Genomic DNA, 15,535 nt, shown 5'->3' on the forward strand with positions numbered 1-15,535 from the left:
AAACACGGGAGAGCCCGGCCCGGCCCGGCCCCGAGAACGCTGTCAAAACATTTATGACGACTTTCCCACCATCTTGATCTCCTTGGGAAAGAAGAGAGAAGCTCACAAATAGATGGGCACTACCTCACAAGCCGCCCACTGACAAGCTTGTTTGAAAGGCACAAGAAACAAACAGCCTCACGGCACACACGCTTCCGTTTTAATCCATTGGAATCCACATAGTACATGGGCGCAGGACACAAAAGGGAGGGAGATTTTTCTACATTTGGTGTGACGTGCTAAAAGATCATCCTGAGCTTCTTTAAAAGTCACCTCCAAAAGCAAAGCAGCAGCAGCAGCAGCAGCAAGGACATACATAAGCCAGGTGAATGAAAATGATTCCAGTATTCAATCACTTGAAAGCCTTTTTTGAGGGGTTGCAAGCTGGTCTCAATCTGAAGCGGAAACACGGAGGGCCGAGAAGACGACACTTCCCGTCCTGGTCCACACCGACCGACTGACCTCAAAGACTCCCCCCACCTCCAAACCCTGATCATCTCGTCAAAGTCCAACAAAACAGGAAAAAAAAAAAAAAAAAGAACAAAACCAATTCAAAAACGCCATTCACTTATGGCGCTGCTTTTTTTTGTCCACACTTGGGTTGGGCCTGGGACCGGACGCCGGCACGCTCGGGACTCGGGCGTCAAAGCGGGGGCGGCCTGCGGCCTTCCCAGTAGAGCCGGTAGATCTCCTGGAACATATCCTTGCATCGTAGCTTGGCGTTGAGCCGCGAGCAGATGAGGAAGGAGCCGCCCATCTTGCGGTGCAGCGAGTACGTCTCCTCGGGCGGCGGCGTCAGGCGGTGGCGCAGCATGACCGGGATCAGGTTGTGGATGCGCTCCGTGGTGGACTGCGCGCCAAAGTCAAACGTGTCGGGTGAGGCAAAGGCCTCGCCCAGGATCATCACCGCGTCCACGTGGGCGTTCTCCATCGCCTGCGCGCACCAACCGGATCAGCGCACCACCTACGCGCCAGCGCCTATGCGTGCACGCTGACCTTTGACTCGTAACCGGTGAGGAATTTCATCTGGATGGACTTCTTCAGAACGCCTTGCCGGTCGCCCTCGGCGGCCGAGCGGATCACCTGGCGCCGCCAATGAGCGAGCGGGTCAGCCGCGACGCCGGCTTTGAAACGCGCTGGCGACCCCAGGAGACTTACTTGGATGTAGACGTCGGTGAAATGTTGATCGAAGCCTCTGGTGGCGCCAAAGTCCAGCAGCGCTACCTGCGGGCAGGGCAGTCAGGAACGCGGCGGCGGCGGCGGCAGTGCTCCTTTTTCCTCTTTGGACACGGACGGACTCACCTTGTGTGTCTGCGGATCGTACAGGAAGTTGGACCAGTTGGGGTCGGTCTGCATGAAGCGGAACTCAAACAACTCTCTGAGGCACAGCTTCAGGATGTTCTCGCAGATCTGAACGCGGCAAGAATACGTGAGCCGGCTTCGCCAGGGGGCGCGGTTCCTGGCCTCTCCACCAGAGGGCCTCCTCCCTACCGTGTTCTTGAGCTCCTGCGGGAGGCCTTCGGCCTGGTCCAGCGGGAAGCCCGCCACCAGCTCGGTGGTGAGCACGTGGCTGCTGCTGAGTTCCTCGATCACCTCCGGGACGTAGAAGAACGGGTGGCCCTTCAGCAGCTCCCTTTCTCGTGCAGACAACAAATCAAGCGTGTGCAAGCAAGTTCACATTTCCAACGTTGTCCGTCCGTCCGTTTATTTTCTCAAAGAAAAGCAAAAAGGCTGACCTAAACTTCTTGGCGCAGCGAGCCTCGCGCAGGTAGTCGCACTCCAGCGCCAACTCTCTCCTCATCACGTCGATCATGTGCTCCGGAAAGAGACCTGCAACAAAAGGCAGACGTCAGACGTTTGCTTACAGCCGCTTTGCGAGCGAGCGTGCGTACCATCGGGCAGCGCGTTGCTTATACTCAGCACCGTCATCAGATTGTTGACGTCGCTGTTGATACTCTGGGCCACGCCGGGATACTGAGCAGGACGGGAAGCAAAAAGGACTTTGCATTTCTTTGTGGCAAAGAGCAGACACCTGCGCACGGCCGGACAGGCACCTGGATTTTCATGGCCACCTCCCTGCCGTCCTTGAGTCTGGCCAGGTGGACTTGGCCGATGGAGGCGGCGGCGAACGGCCGCTCCTCGAACGACTCCAGCTTGTCTCTCCAGTTGGGGCCCAGGTCGCTGTTGAGCGCTTTCTGCAGCAGAGGCAAAGAGCTCCAGCGCGAGCAGCCGGCCGGCCAGCCGGCCAGCCAGCCGGCCAGCCAGCCAGCCAGCCAGCCAGCCAGCGACTTACCGTCATCTGCTTGATGGGCATGAAGTCGGCGCTCTGCCGCACGCGCTCGAATATCTTGGCCAGCTGCGGGTTGATGAAGGCGTCGTCTGAAAGCAGCCAAAGTCAGCAGAAAACACTTGGGCATCTCCGAGCAGAAGGATGCCGAGATGGAAACGGCAGGTGTGGCCTTGAAGAGGCAACGTGTGGCGCATTTTGCCACTTTGAAAATAGATTTGCGCCCGCCCGCCCGCCCGCCCGCCATTCAAGTGACTGCCGTTGTCTTTGTACCTTGCGACGGGAGTCCAAACGTGGCCAATGGACTTTGACTTAGAACGCTACGCTGGCTCTGTGAGCGACATAAATAAAGAGAGCTCCCTCCGGAGAGGGCCCGACAAGTGCAACCGGATCGCGCCGGCTGCTTGTTTACGGCCGGCGTGTCCTACCTCCACCTGTCGCGTAACCCGAGACGCCGCACGCCGTTGCCCTCGCACACAACGTGCACGCTCGGCAGCAGCCAATGAAGCTCGAACTCGGTGGGCCATTTCATACAGCGGCGATGAAAAAGATCATCATTGCCATTGATTGAGAAACACGCCCCCTCCCTATTCCATTCAGTGGCCGCAGGTGAGCAAACGCTTTGCCACGGACCTTGAATACTGAGCATCTGGCCCAGCTTGAGCGCGGCCCCTCGCACTTTGCACAGCGTCCTGACGATGCGCTCGGCGTTGGCCTCGGACAAGAAGGGACTGGAAGCCAGCACCGCCTTTTTATCCTCTCCTGCGCACACAAAATCAAAGCCATCCATCAACTCCAGCGTGCCCGCCTGCCTGCCTGCCTGCCTGCCTGCCAGCCAGCCAGCCGTCCGTCGGGAAGCGTTGGTTACCTGCCGCGTGGTTATGACGCATGGACTTCTTGGCCACCTCCGCCAAGGCGCCGATACCCAGACCCACGGCCAGACCTGCGCACATGGGCCAGTTAGGGGGACGGCGGGCCAGTTAGGAGGACGCCGCGTGCGTCGGCAGGCGTGCCGGCGTGGGCGCCGCGCTTCAATCAATGACATCCCGCTGCCTGAGATTCTTTGGTTTTTCTTCCGACTCATCCGAGGCAAGGAAACAAAGGGCACGACGAGCGGGAAGAAGAAAAGCCGGCGCAAAACACGAGGCACGCGTTTCACCTTTTTAGCTCAGGTCATCTGGCTCCGAGCGGGAAGCAAACGCGGCCGGCTAGCTACCGGCTGGAGCTAAGCTAGCGTTTGCTGTTCTCGCAGGCAGAAAAGCCCTTTGAAAGCGCCGTCGTGCGTTTCATTTTGGGGGCCTAAAAATGCGTCACCTCCAAAGTTGACCAGTCTGCTCAGGCGGGTCACCGGCACCTTCCTCTCGCGGGCTCTCTCGCTCAACTGAATAGAACAACAAAGATCCCCGTGAGAAGTCGCAATCACGTCAAAAGGAAAGGCTTAGGAGTCCCACCCACCGTCTGCTTGTGCGGCTTGGCGTCGGACTGCTCGCTCTTCTCCAGGTCTCGGGCCGTCAGCCCGCTCACCGAGGACGAGGGCTCCTGGTGGTAGGCCCGCCGCCCGCGGAGCCACGCGCCGGTCATCAGCGGGCGCCCGACGACCGTGCAATAGCGCCTCTTGCTGAACTCCGGCCAAGGATCTTTGTAGCCGGCGAACGGCGAGGTCCCGGTCCCGCCCGGCGGGCTCGGCTCGGAGGTTCCCTCGGCGGCGGCGGCGCCCGCCGCCAAATCCTCGCGCTCTTCCAACTCGGAGAAGTCGTCCCGAGGGAACTGGGATGGCGACGCGTCTTGCCGCCGACTCAGCTCCTGATGGGGAAACATTTGGACACGTTCGGAACCGCGGCCAGATTGGAGAGTTGAGCGCAAAGCGGTACCTGCGCTTTGGTCAGCGCCGCGGCCACGCTGGCGGGAAGGCCTCCTGTCCAACACCAAGGTTGGTATTGATTGTTGAACGGTGGAGGCGCTGGAAGCAAGGTGAGAGAGAAGCCGGCGGGAGCGGCGTCCACTCACCCGTCTCCTTCTGCGTCTCCACCACGGCGCGACTCAGCTTAGCCAGGCCTCGCATCAGCGGCATCATGTCGCCTGCCATGACGGCTGCAAAACAAGCCACTGTTGAAAAGAGACGTGGAGCGGAGGAAAGCACCCTGCTCGCTTGACTGCTTCAAATACTCCCCGCTGTCACCTCAGCCACACATTTGACAAGAGGCGGCAGGAATGCCGTTGAAAGTCGGAGGGAGGGCCGGCCGCATTGTTTTCCCCCCTCCGGCCTTGACCGCTAAACATAGCCGCCCCCCTCCTCAAAATAGCTGTGCTTAGCAGTCGCTCGGTCAGGGCCCGCAAAGCACCGTTGGCGCCGGGCTACGGCAACTTTTTATTCCCACCTAAATATTTGCCAGACGGACGGAGATGTTTTGGTCTGTCATGGACACGCCTGCCGACGCCTACGTTCCCCAGCTACACTATGCGCTATTGTGTATTTGTCTTTCAGGTATGACAACATGTTGAAACTTGGCTCAGCTCAGCTCAGCTCAGCGGGGATTCGGAATCATACACACACACACACACACACACACACAGCGACTGAATGGCTCTGTACCAACTTGTTATCGTGCAACAGCAAAAGATTGCGAAACGGCACAAAGCAAACAATTGCTAAAGCCACAAACAAAAATCCGTTGCTGCGGCCTTGCGTTGACCTGCCGGCCTAATTTGGAGCTACATACCAAATCAGAATCATGTCAAAGGTGAAGAGGACAAGCGCGTCAAGTGTAGCCAGGCGCCGGCACCTCATCGCCACAACAAGCGTGGAGGCCCGCGATGCTCTTTTGGGTCAAGGCTCATGAAGACCAGCCTCCCTCATCTCCCATTGGCAGTGTTCAGGTTAGAAAAGTGGCTTCTCATTGGTCCGTTAAGGAGGCTTACCAGGAAGTAGTTCCATCTTCTACATCAAGACATATTATTGGAGAAAGCAATTGTTTTCTTTGCATTTGGACTCAAATTCGGGCTGAAAGTAATACACTTTAGGAAATTAAAAAATACCTCCAAGTCACTGTAAGAAATAGCACTGGGGTTTACTTTCATGCTTGGAGCTCTGCCTGGAGACGGACGGGTAATGTAATTCACGTTGCCAAAGTTTGCCACGGAAAAACGATTTGACTCCCCCCCCCCCCCCCCCCCCCTCCAAAAAAACACCACTGCCAATGAGGAACTACTGTTGCAAAAATGTGAATCAACTTCCCGTGTCGAGCATGAAACGAGAACGATGATTGCAGAGATAGACAAATGAGGACCTAAGACATGCACTGAAGGAATTAATTGACCGATTGATTGATTGATGATACTCTTGTATGCGCGCGTCAAAGCAAAAGACACAAGTAAGCCTCAGCTGTTGTTTGTTGCACTGCAGGCCCAAGCATACACGTGCAACACACGCACACGCACGCTTGGGTCACGGAAATAAAAATAGAGCACAGTCTACTACACGTGTTTCAGTCTGATTTCAAATAAAGGGCAGAGAGAAGCGGAAACAATGAGCAAATTGTTGTTTGAATCATAATAGGTCAATGCCACCCTCAAGTTGAAGGCTCTGTTCATAATGATATCTAAAACCACCAAAAGCAACAAAACATTCGCACGAAATCTGAAAAAGAAACTATGATTTCAATCGAACTAAAAACCCGAATGAATAACTCTTGATTTAAATCAACTCAAATGCTCGACTGTGGAGTGATTGGAGTTGTGTTGTTGACGCAGGATGCACATGACGTGCCTCTTTAAACGACAATAAATGATGAGATAAGGCAAACATTAGAGCGAGGCTGATTGGCGGGCGGACGGACGGACAGACAGGGAGGGAGGGACGGCCTGATCGACAAAACCTAGAGGTCAAACAACAGTCGTTGCACATTTTCACAACGACATTAAGTTGGCCTTTGAAACAAACTTTTTCACTTGAAGTGCATATCAATCAAATTTGGGAATTGATTCCGACCAACATCAAGGTGTTCAATGACTTGGCGTGCTGACATGAAACTACTTTATTGGCAAGCAAATTGCCCTTTCCAACTAACATTCTGCCTGGCACTCAATCACGTTGACGACGACGTAAGAAGTGTTAACGGCTTCTAGTTCATGTGTTGCCGTTAAGCCAACAACAACACAACCTTGCAACTTTATTGACCGCAAATTCAAAAACAAGACGAGTTAACAAACAAACATGACGTCACGACTACAAAATGCATGCGTTGACTTGAACATTGATCTTCTTTCGAAATAGTCGACAATTACGCCACTGCAACGCGGTTGCTTTCGCTCGCTGTAAACAAGCTGCGCCACGTTGTTGTTCTTGTTGATGTTGTTGATGTGAGCTAGCTAGCAACGATCGGAGTAGCAAAAAGATGCACATTTCGAAATTGATGCATAGAACATTTGCAGCCCTGAGATTAAACACGTCCGATAATGCGCGATAATCTCACTCACTCACTCACCAACAGACGTGGTTCGTTTCCGACTCCCACGAGGTCAAAGGCGACTCCCAACGAATAAACCTTATATTATGAATATGGAGGATAAGGTTCACATTTGTGAGCGGGTGCGTGGGTTGTCGTTCGGATCTAGTTAGGCCATGAGGTCAAAAGTCTCGATTTACCAAACTCTGCGCAGGCAGGCAGGCAGGCAGGCAGGCAGGCAGGCACAAGCGCCGCAATGTCCACACACCAAGCAAAGTTGGAGGCATACGCGTCGCGCGCGCCCCCTACTGGCGCGCTTCAACTTGTTTTTAGTTTCTCGCACTTGTTTTTAGTTTCTCGCACTTGGCACCGTCGCCCCGCCCATGCCAGTGTACCATTGGGTGTTGAAGGCCGAACGAGGTTTCTCATTGGTGCGCCAAGGAAACAAACGCGGAAGTGCTTTGTTTACTCTCGTGTGACCTAATTAGCACAATAATTGCATAATGGTGTATATTTAAGATAGCGTTAATACAACATTGACTCATTTATTTTGTTTGTTTATAAATAAGCTTCTGTTGTGGTTAAGGCCTCCTCAAGGGTCGTCCAAACGCACCCAAACTTTTGTCATGACAATGTAGGTTTTTTTCGAGCACATGCCCAACACTGAAGCTCAGGATGAAAAATAAAATAAAATCAATCAATCAATAAATGTATCCCAAGAGACACACATTATAGGCTAAAACAAAATAGACTGTATTATAAATAGAGACCAACAAGGTGAAGAAGTTAACGTGCACTCCTTTAAGACTGCAGAGAGAAATAAGATGAGGTCAGATGGGGAGGACAGTCAGGGCACTGCACCGCCGTGGAAATATTGCTCAGTACGAGTGTTCAGCAGGCACTACCGTCAACGGGACAGGGACGACGCACAGCTTTTGGCAAGAATGCTCACTTTCGCTCCATGACAAACACATCTCCCAAAATAGCAAAGTCCAGCGTTTCCCAAATGCGCTGACACTATAAAGCAAAAACTCGAACTTGAAATCCAAAGACGTTTTGTGGTTTTAAGGCACCATTTGCATTCTTCTTTGACGTCAACCGGAGTTCATAGTCCTTCATCGTGCTTCCACTGGAGGGCGCCAAACTTGTGAACTATGTGAACAGGGGTGACAGTTCAGAAATTGGCAGAGAAGGACACACTAAAAATGAAAACAATACAAAGAAACAAATGATGACTGTGACGAATTGTGATTGTTTTCTTTTCAGTGTGTCCCTGCGACCGAATGCGTTCGACTGCTGCAATTTGAAGCAAGTTTTGAAAAGCGGCACATGAAAGGGTGCTACTGAGTGTTTTTGTTTCCTCCACAAGGGGACAAACTTGTCAGAGAGACAAGTGTGCGCGCGTGCTTGAAAAGGTTTCCGCTGGGGATGAAATCACAACAGCGCTCGTGAATCCAAAAGGGCCGAAATGATGTCCACCAGAGAGTCCAGTCCGGAAAGGTAGCCGTCCTCCCGGTTGCCCTCCCGCCAGGACGCTCGGTGGTCGAGCCGCTCGCCCTCGGGGAGCGGCGTGGTCTTGCCGAAGTCGATCATCCACACTTTGGCCCCGCCTCTGGCGTCGTGGACGAAGAGCAGGGAGCTGCCGATCACCTGCGCGACCACACCGGAGAGAGTCCAGAAGAAGATTGCTCGTGCTTGCGGAGGGAGCGCTGCTTACCTACCTCGTGACTCGTGAAAAAGGGCGACATCTCCAGGGTGCTTCTGATTTCCTTCAGCCTGGCTAGGTAGCCGTTCTGCACACACACACGCCAGCCAGCCAGCCAGCCAGCCAGCGATGAATGGAAGCTTTGAGCAGATCGCGACTCGCTTCAAACGCACATTTGTAGCAAGTCAGTCACCCGGCGCCCTCGCCAGTTCAGGCGCTTCGGTTTGGGCTGAGCCGCTTTCCGCTTACCAGAATGTCCTTGTCGCCTTTGACAAACTCGTGGAAGGCCGCCATGACTTGCTCACGTGTTTTTGTCCTCTTAAAATCTCTGTTGACAGTTCCGTCTTCCTTCTGTGGGGCCACGGTACATGGAGTGAGGTCATTTATGAAAGCATCTCTCCATTGTTTGCTCTACACGAAGAGTCACCATTTTCCGACTCGGGTTGATGGGATATGCGGAAGGAAGGGAGGGGGGGGGGAGAGATTGAGAGAGAGAGAGAGAGAGAGAGAGAGAGACAGAGAGAGACAGAGAGAGAAGACGAAGCAGCGGCCAGGCAACAGATGGACAATGCTGGAGGAAGCTGGTGCAGGGGGGAGGTTATTTTTCAGATTGGACATATTTTCAGAGTTAGGACCATCCGGGTACATGTCGACGGGCGAACTGTACAAGCGCTGCAGATTAGCGCAAGCCGCTGCTAAGCGACCAGGTGCTGTTTGGAGGGACAACATCACGCACGCACGCACGCACGCACGCACGCCTCTGTTTGTGGGGATAGCCCTCAGAGCCATCCGTGTCCTTATATAGCCAGCCGCAAGCGTGCCTGCCACGTGCGTGTCAGGGCCAGATGCTAAAGGCCGACCAAGCTGCCACCAACAGACCTCTCTCCAATGACAAAGAAAGACGCCAGCACTGTGCAAAAATAACAGGAAGGACAAGCCCCCCCCCTCCCTCCACATCCCGGTCGCTGCGAGCGCTTACCTTGACGCCTTCGATGCGGAAGCCCAGCGTGGCGGTGGAGCTGATGGTCTCGCGCCACTGCATGTAGCGGGGCTTGGTGACCGCCTTCCGCAGGTTCTCCTCGGCCGTGGGCGCCTCAGGGTCCACCTCCACCATCTTTTGGTACATGTCCGGTCGCGGCGTGGGCTTCTTGCGGGCCTTGGTCAGCTCCTCCTCCAGATACGTCCTGACAGATAAAAGAAAAGAGCCCACCGATGGAAATGGAGGGAAGCCAAATAGAGTTGTTTTGCGTAAGGAGGCCGGCCCCTTGAGCGTCGCCTCTCCCAAAGCCTCTCTCTCTCTCTCTCTCACCTCACCCCCATCTTGCAGTCCATTACGCACGGGGAGTCAAAGTCGGCCAGCAAGTCCTCCATCTGATTGTACTTCTGTCCGTCCTTTTCCACATCGCCGTGGTAACCGGGCACGTACGGACACAGCACGTCCCGCATCAGCAGGGACAGACAGCGTTGCTCGCATTCGCAGTGTTTCTACAAGGAGACGGGGGGGGGGGGCGCTCAGCGCATTCACCAGACGACCCGGACCCCCCCCGACGACCCGGATCTTACTTTTAAGATGCGGCCGTTGGCTCCCGCCTTGAAGCTCCCTGTCGGGAAAGGGACAATGTTAGAGACCGCGTGCGTGCGTGCGTGTGTGCGTGCGTGCACATACCAGCGTGGCCCGCCAGTTGTATCCAGGGATATTTCTTCTTGAAGGACATGACGAACGGTGACCAGTGGACCATGTTCTTGATTTTTCTCCATGACTTGTGCTACAAAGAGACGGCGCCGTTAGAAAAGGCAAATATCGCGGACGGGCACACACGGGGCCCAACTGGGCGCCGCGCAACGACCAGGCGGCTCGCCTCGGCTCGGCAAGCGTTTGAACGTTAGCATTTCATCAACTTCCCTAAGCGTGTCTCTTTCTCTGCTTGTTGTTCCGGCCCCAACAAGTGCGCTTTTTGTGGATCTCCAGGGAAACAAAGCTCTCAGGCTTTAGTACACACACACACACACACACACACACACACACACACACACACACACACACACACACACACACACACACTTGAATCTTACTGGCAAAAGACAACTTGCTACACACATGGCTGTCTGTCTGTCTGTCTGTCTGTCTGTCCGGGTTTCTTCCATCTCCTACACCAGCACTTTTTGTCTTTTCAGAACACTTTGAGGGTTCCCTTGGCAACCAGCAACAGCACTGGTGACGTCCAGGCTCTCCCCGTCCACAAAGGGGTCATCCCTTTTTTTAGTCACGGACGGACAGAGCCCAAGGTCCAAAGAAGGAACGTGAACCCCGTAAAAATGTCTTGGTCAGAACGTGACTATCTATGGAGCGCATTCACACACACACGCGTCACATGACGGCTTCCTCGCTGCACTTCACATGATGATGACTGAGGACGGACCGGGTCTTGTCCGACAAATTGTTGATACTGGAAAAAAGAAAGATCGTGCGCTCGCTCCTCTCGGCATCACTGCGTGACAAAGACGCCCAAACTTGCATAGAGAGAGAGGAAACGGTAAGCAGAGGGAACTTCTTGCAGGCAGGCAGGCAGGCAGGCAGGCAGGAAGCGAAGGGGGCGGGGCGGGGGGTGACGCTCGGCCTCCACTTGGCCTCCGCTACAGTATTTTCCACATCCGCCAGTGAGTACAAACAAAAACAGCCAGCGAGGCTCTCTGCAAACAACGCAAGGCCGGCCGGGCAGGCGGGCGGGCGCCAAAGCCAGCCAAGGCAGGAGCGTGGCGCCGTGCCATTTGTCATCGCTTCAGACTCTGTCATGTGAAAATGGATTTGCAGGCCATCATGTGATCACAGCCCAATCATTCATCAATCCATATCAGCCACCAGTGGAGATGTTGATTGGCGACAAGGCGGCTACGGCTCACGGGCAGCGACTTCAAATTAGAAATGGAGCAAGAGCGTCAAGGCGGTGTTTCCCTCAACATTTGGAGTTTGCACACACACGCGGCCCAAAAAGGGAAACTCGCGTTGACGTCACGCGGTTGGTTGCCGAGCGACGGGCCGCTGCGGGTGCTGACATTTTCCACTGCGGCGTGTCTTTGCTGCCTTGCGTGCGTGCGTGTCGCTTTTTACGGGCTGGACTCTTTCCAACTCGCACTCTTATGGATTGTTCAATGTTTGGCAGAATCAAAGTGCACGCGCTGGGCTCTCGGTCACGCTCCCCAGCCTGCCTGCCTGGCTGCGTGGCTGCCTGGCTGCGTGGCCGCCCGCCCGCCCGCCGCCGCATGCCGCTTGCGCAATCAAGCACGCCTAATACTTTGCTGGAACAGGTGGGCGCGCAAGCGTCGCGTGGTTGGAGGAGACGGGATGGGGCGCTAAAGCCCAGTTTGAAGGACAACGACCGGCACAAGTCGTCTTTTGGTTTTGTGCTTGTTTGTTTTGCTATTGGCAGCGGAAATATGCAAAGAGAAGCCTCCATTCAAATCCGTCAGCCGAAATAAACAAATCGTAAGGCAAGACACCTGCGCCCGTCGGGACATCGCTTGTGGGGGGGGGGGGGGGGGGACGCATTGACTCGGCCTCGCTCGCGCTTCACAAAGATTGGCAAACTCCCTACGTATTCCGCCAGCCAGAGCCAAAGGACACTAGGAATGAGAATTACAATTCCACTCTGTACCGTCGCAATCGGCTTGAGCGCGGCTTTGGCAAATGAGCTACGAGCAAATACAGTTGGCCGGCCGCAACGCAAAATGCTGAGTGGAAAGGAAACAGTTGTTTGACGCCACACCTCCAGACAAAACGTCCCATACAAAGAGCCGTCCGTCTGTCCGTCCGTCCGTCGACGAGAGGTCGAGGTCAGGCACAGGGCCCCGGCGGCAGGCACCTCACGCGAGACGCGCCGACAGACAAACCCTCACATCTTCACAGTTCCACCAGAGAAAACAAACCAGAGCCTTTTTGCCGAGGCTGCGCCATCTTTAGACAGTAAAAGTTCTTTTCCACTCTGCTTCTTTGTCATATCTGCTTTTCGGAATCTCTACTTACCGCTTTCTGCCGAGAGCTGAGCTGCGCCGGCGTGAGAAGGTGCCCGCCTCTCTCCGTGTCGGAAAGCTCCTCTTCCGACTCTTCCCAGGACGAGGAGAAGCCGGCCGAGGAGGCCGAGGAGGAAGACAGCTTCCTCAGGGCGGCGGCCGGGCTGGAGGCGGGGCTCGGGGCGCCCGCCGGCTCCCCGGCGGGGCTCGGAGCTTGGCTTTCCGGGCCGTGGTCGGTGATGACCACGGCGGGGATGGAAGGAAGCGCCGGGCGGGGGCCCCGGGGCTCGGGCGGCCGAGCGTCCCACATGTCGGCCTCCGTGCACGTCGACTGTAGCGGCGGCGCCTCGGGACCCGACCGCTGTCCGGCCCTCAACTCTCCCGCCCTCGAAGCTCCTCCGTCACCGCCCAAGGTTTGTTTGTTTTCCCTGGACCCGCCGACCTCTTTTATCCCTCCATCTTGGGCTCGCGAGGTCTGCGGGGCACCCGGGACGAGGAGCGTTCGGTCCGATTTTGGTTGTGAACGCCAGCCGCTTTCAACAAACAATGTCTCTGCGCTGTGGTCCACGTCAGCGGCGCCGCTTTCTTCCCGCTCGCTCTCCTCGTCTTGGCCTTTTCTCCCATTTTGGAGAACGGGAGGAACTCCCCGGGTCACTGAGCATTCCGGGGCTGCCCCGCCACGGCCGGGAGGGGGCGGGACTTGCCCCGTCGCTCGCCTCGGAGACCGAGGGCTGCGCTGGAGCTCGTCGGCGAGCACCTGGGCGCGTATCCCGGAAATGTGCGCCTCGAAAATGCCCACTTTTCCTTTCACCTGCAGGGTCACACACACACACACACACATATGCACGAGAGCGTCTCGATGACATCAAAGCAAACGCTGGGGATCACCGGAGGAAGCGGCTGTTCTACCTCGACGTTCTGCAGCTCTTTGTGAATCTGCAGCAGCTGCGCTTGGCGTCTCCGCTCCTCTTGCTTCTCTCCTCCTCCCGCCGACAAGTCCTCCTCTTCGGGCGAGCTGAGTCGTCGGACCCGTCGGCCCACGTCCACTCCGAGGAGCTCCCGGCACCGCGGCGACGGAGGGCGAGCGCCGGGGCTGGGGCCGGGCGTGAGCGGGAAGACAAACGTCGGCGTCTCGCCGGGGCCGGTCTGCACCCACGGACACACGGGACGGGACGTTGGAGGAACAAGGTGACTGGAGAGCTTTCTAAGCTGGCCTACCTGAGGGCTGGCTGGGCTGTAGGGCATTCCAGGCAGCACACGGCAGTAGGCGCCCCCGTCGGGAATGCGCGCCATCGCTCGGCCGCTCCGGCTGTCTCGTGGGCCGCTGGAAGCTTGCTGGACGTGAAAGCGATTTCCGCTGTTGACGCATACCAAAAAAAAAAAAAAAAAAGCTGGCTCATTTTGCTCATACTGCACGTAAGGCGGCGACGGTTCTCGAGCGCGCTCGCTTTGTCACAGAAGTGTTACGTCTCGCTCACCCGCTCATGGCTGCCGGGCGTCGCGCTTTAGGGCAGATGGCGCCGTCCCCGCGGCCGGGCCGAGGGTCCCGAAGGCTGGCCGGACATCACGGCGTTTCCCCCTTCAAACACGGGCCGGTCCATCCGGGGGCCAATCCCGCCTGACGACAAGTCAAGAGGACAATTAGCCTGCCGAGGAAACAAAGAGACGCGCGCGCTCGCTCGCTCCCGAAACAGCGGAGCCGCCGAGACTTTCCGTCCGAGTCCTGAGCCCGAAAACAAAAAGATACCATTGTTCTGACTTGGGGAGGGGAGCGGGGTGGGGGGGGTGACGAGAGAGAGAGAGCCAGCGAGAGAGAGAGAGAGCGAGAAGGAAACAGGTTCCACAATGTTTGAGGAGATTTGGAGCAGGCATTTTCCCAACTTGTGCTTTTTCCCCAAAGAAACATTGGGCAGGTGTCTGCCTTGAAGGCTTTCCGTCGACTTGTTTGAATAAGAAGACCAGAAGCAAATATTAGCTGTCTATATTTGCACTCGCTATCGTCAAAGACGATCGTGCGAGGCGAGGGAGGGGGGAAATATTAATGAAAGCAATTTTCCAGCCAGCCCATAGCCATCTAGTTGTAATCCTGTGATCCAATCAGGCCATTGAAAACATTTGGGAACTTTTTCGCCTCTCTCTTTCTCTCGATGGACACGCAGTCCGTTAGTGCAGATTTTTGGGAAGTACGGTTCAGTTGTGCGTTTTTTTTTGTCTTCTCCGAACTCCTTTAAACGTCAGGAATGTTCAAAGTGTGCACAGAGCAAAAGTGAAAGATAGCTCGAATGAACACGATGACATGACTTAGCGTGTTGTCGAGGTGCTCCAGAGAACGAAGCAAAACTATCAATCGAAACGACACTGCTGGAAAAAAATACAAGAGACTAACTAACGCATCGAAGGGGATGCCGCCGCCGCCGCCGCTGACGACGCCGCTGACGACGACGACGCCGCCGCGGCTCCTGCTGCCAGTCCGACACAAATGGATTATTCGATACATGTCTTACCTTACGAGCTGATTCATCCGATACGGAGTTAATTAGACGCAATAAGGACTAAAAAGCTACTGTGCGACTACGAAGCTGTTGGAAGGGGGCGGGGCGGCCAGGGGAGAGGAGGAGGTGGGGAAGGACGGACCAACGGACGGACGGACGGGACGGGGTTGCTATCTTAACTTGTTGACGCTCACAAGTGTCGCGCAAACAACAAGACGCGTCTTTTCCTTCACTGGCGCTGGCGTGGCCGCGCTGCTCTCGCTACCAACCGGCCCTCGGGAGGCGTCCGGCTGGCTCCATGTGAGCAGCTCGCCAACTCCATCCACAAAGTCGGGCGGGCGCCAGCTGCGCCGCCGAGTACCTCCCTCCATCCGCCCCGCCACTGCAAAGCCGGAAGTGATCGGGAGGGGGGGCGCGCGCGCACGTACGCACGCACGCACACTTTCGCCTTCTTGCGCGCGCCACGTACTCGTCGTTCGCCGAGCGGCAGCATTGTGCGTTGTGACAAAACACAACTTGTCAACTTGAATGACGGAACAAGAAACACTCCCAAACGGAA

General features: G+C 55.8%; 2 protein-coding genes across 3 annotated transcripts; both read right to left on the reverse strand.

Annotated features, from left to right (window-relative positions):
• Positions 1-177: 177 nt before the first annotated feature.
• On the reverse strand, positions 178-7,124 carry coq8aa (coenzyme Q8A, genome duplicate a). The gene is made up of 17 exons (XM_085937128.1): positions 6,972-7,124; positions 6,811-6,870; positions 4,334-4,417; positions 4,198-4,241; positions 3,782-4,129; positions 3,641-3,707; positions 3,195-3,269; positions 2,960-3,088; positions 2,333-2,418; positions 2,094-2,234; positions 1,932-2,013; positions 1,776-1,869; positions 1,531-1,672; positions 1,342-1,449; positions 1,198-1,263; positions 1,036-1,122; positions 178-973 (listed from the first exon to the last, which is right to left on the reverse strand). Exons 3-17 carry the CDS (start codon positions 4,410-4,412, stop codon positions 683-685), a joined length of 1,839 nt encoding a protein of 612 aa, XP_085793254.1. The 5' UTR covers positions 4,413-4,417; positions 6,811-6,870; positions 6,972-7,124; the 3' UTR covers positions 178-682.
• Positions 7,125-7,268: 144 nt separating this feature from the next.
• Positions 7,269-15,344, reverse strand: LOC147042010 (inositol-trisphosphate 3-kinase B-like). 2 transcript variants are annotated; one of them, XM_085937120.1, is made up of 12 exons: positions 14,989-15,344; positions 13,963-14,102; positions 13,703-13,841; positions 13,394-13,630; positions 12,498-13,295; positions 10,143-10,242; positions 10,040-10,077; positions 9,786-9,961; positions 9,456-9,660; positions 8,726-8,827; positions 8,493-8,564; positions 7,269-8,421 (listed from the first exon to the last, which is right to left on the reverse strand). In XM_085937120.1, the coding sequence occupies exons 2-12, from the start codon at positions 13,968-13,970 to the stop codon at positions 8,206-8,208; spliced, it is 2,091 nt and encodes a 696-aa protein (XP_085793246.1). In that variant the 5' UTR covers positions 13,971-14,102; positions 14,989-15,344; the 3' UTR covers positions 7,269-8,205. The 2 variants fall into 2 exon arrangements, with proteins under 2 accessions (XP_085793246.1, XP_085793245.1); XM_085937119.1 differs by having other exon boundaries at positions 8,493-8,637.
• Between the last annotated feature and the right edge of the window lie 191 nt (positions 15,345-15,535).

The sequence above is a fragment of the Syngnathus leptorhynchus genome, chromosome 18, assembly GCF_054491065.1.
Source record: "Syngnathus leptorhynchus isolate UIUO chromosome 18, UIUO_Slep, whole genome shotgun sequence".
In the NCBI taxonomy this organism is placed as follows: Eukaryota; Metazoa; Chordata; class Actinopteri; order Syngnathiformes; family Syngnathidae; genus Syngnathus; species Syngnathus leptorhynchus.

Coding starts and splice junctions, on each gene's coding strand:
- coq8aa (XM_085937128.1), bottom strand. CDS start 4,412: ATGGCAGGCGACATGATGCCGCTGATGCGAGGCCTGGCTAAGCTGAGT. Junction 3,708..3,781: donor CCAAGCCGCACAAGCAGACG/GTGGGTGGGACT, acceptor TGTTCTATTCAG/TTGAGCGAGAGAGCCCGCGA. Junction 1,264..1,341: donor ACGATCCGCAGACACACAAG/GTGAGTCCGTCC, acceptor CCCTGCCCGCAG/GTAGCGCTGCTGGACTTTGG.
- LOC147042010 (XM_085937119.1), bottom strand. Junction 13,631..13,702: donor ACAGCCCAGCCAGCCCTCAG/GTAGGCCAGCTT, acceptor CCGTGGGTGCAG/ACCGGCCCCGGCGAGACGCC. Junction 13,296..13,393: donor AAGAGCTGCAGAACGTCGAG/GTAGAACAGCCG, acceptor GTGACCCTGCAG/GTGAAAGGAAAAGTGGGCAT.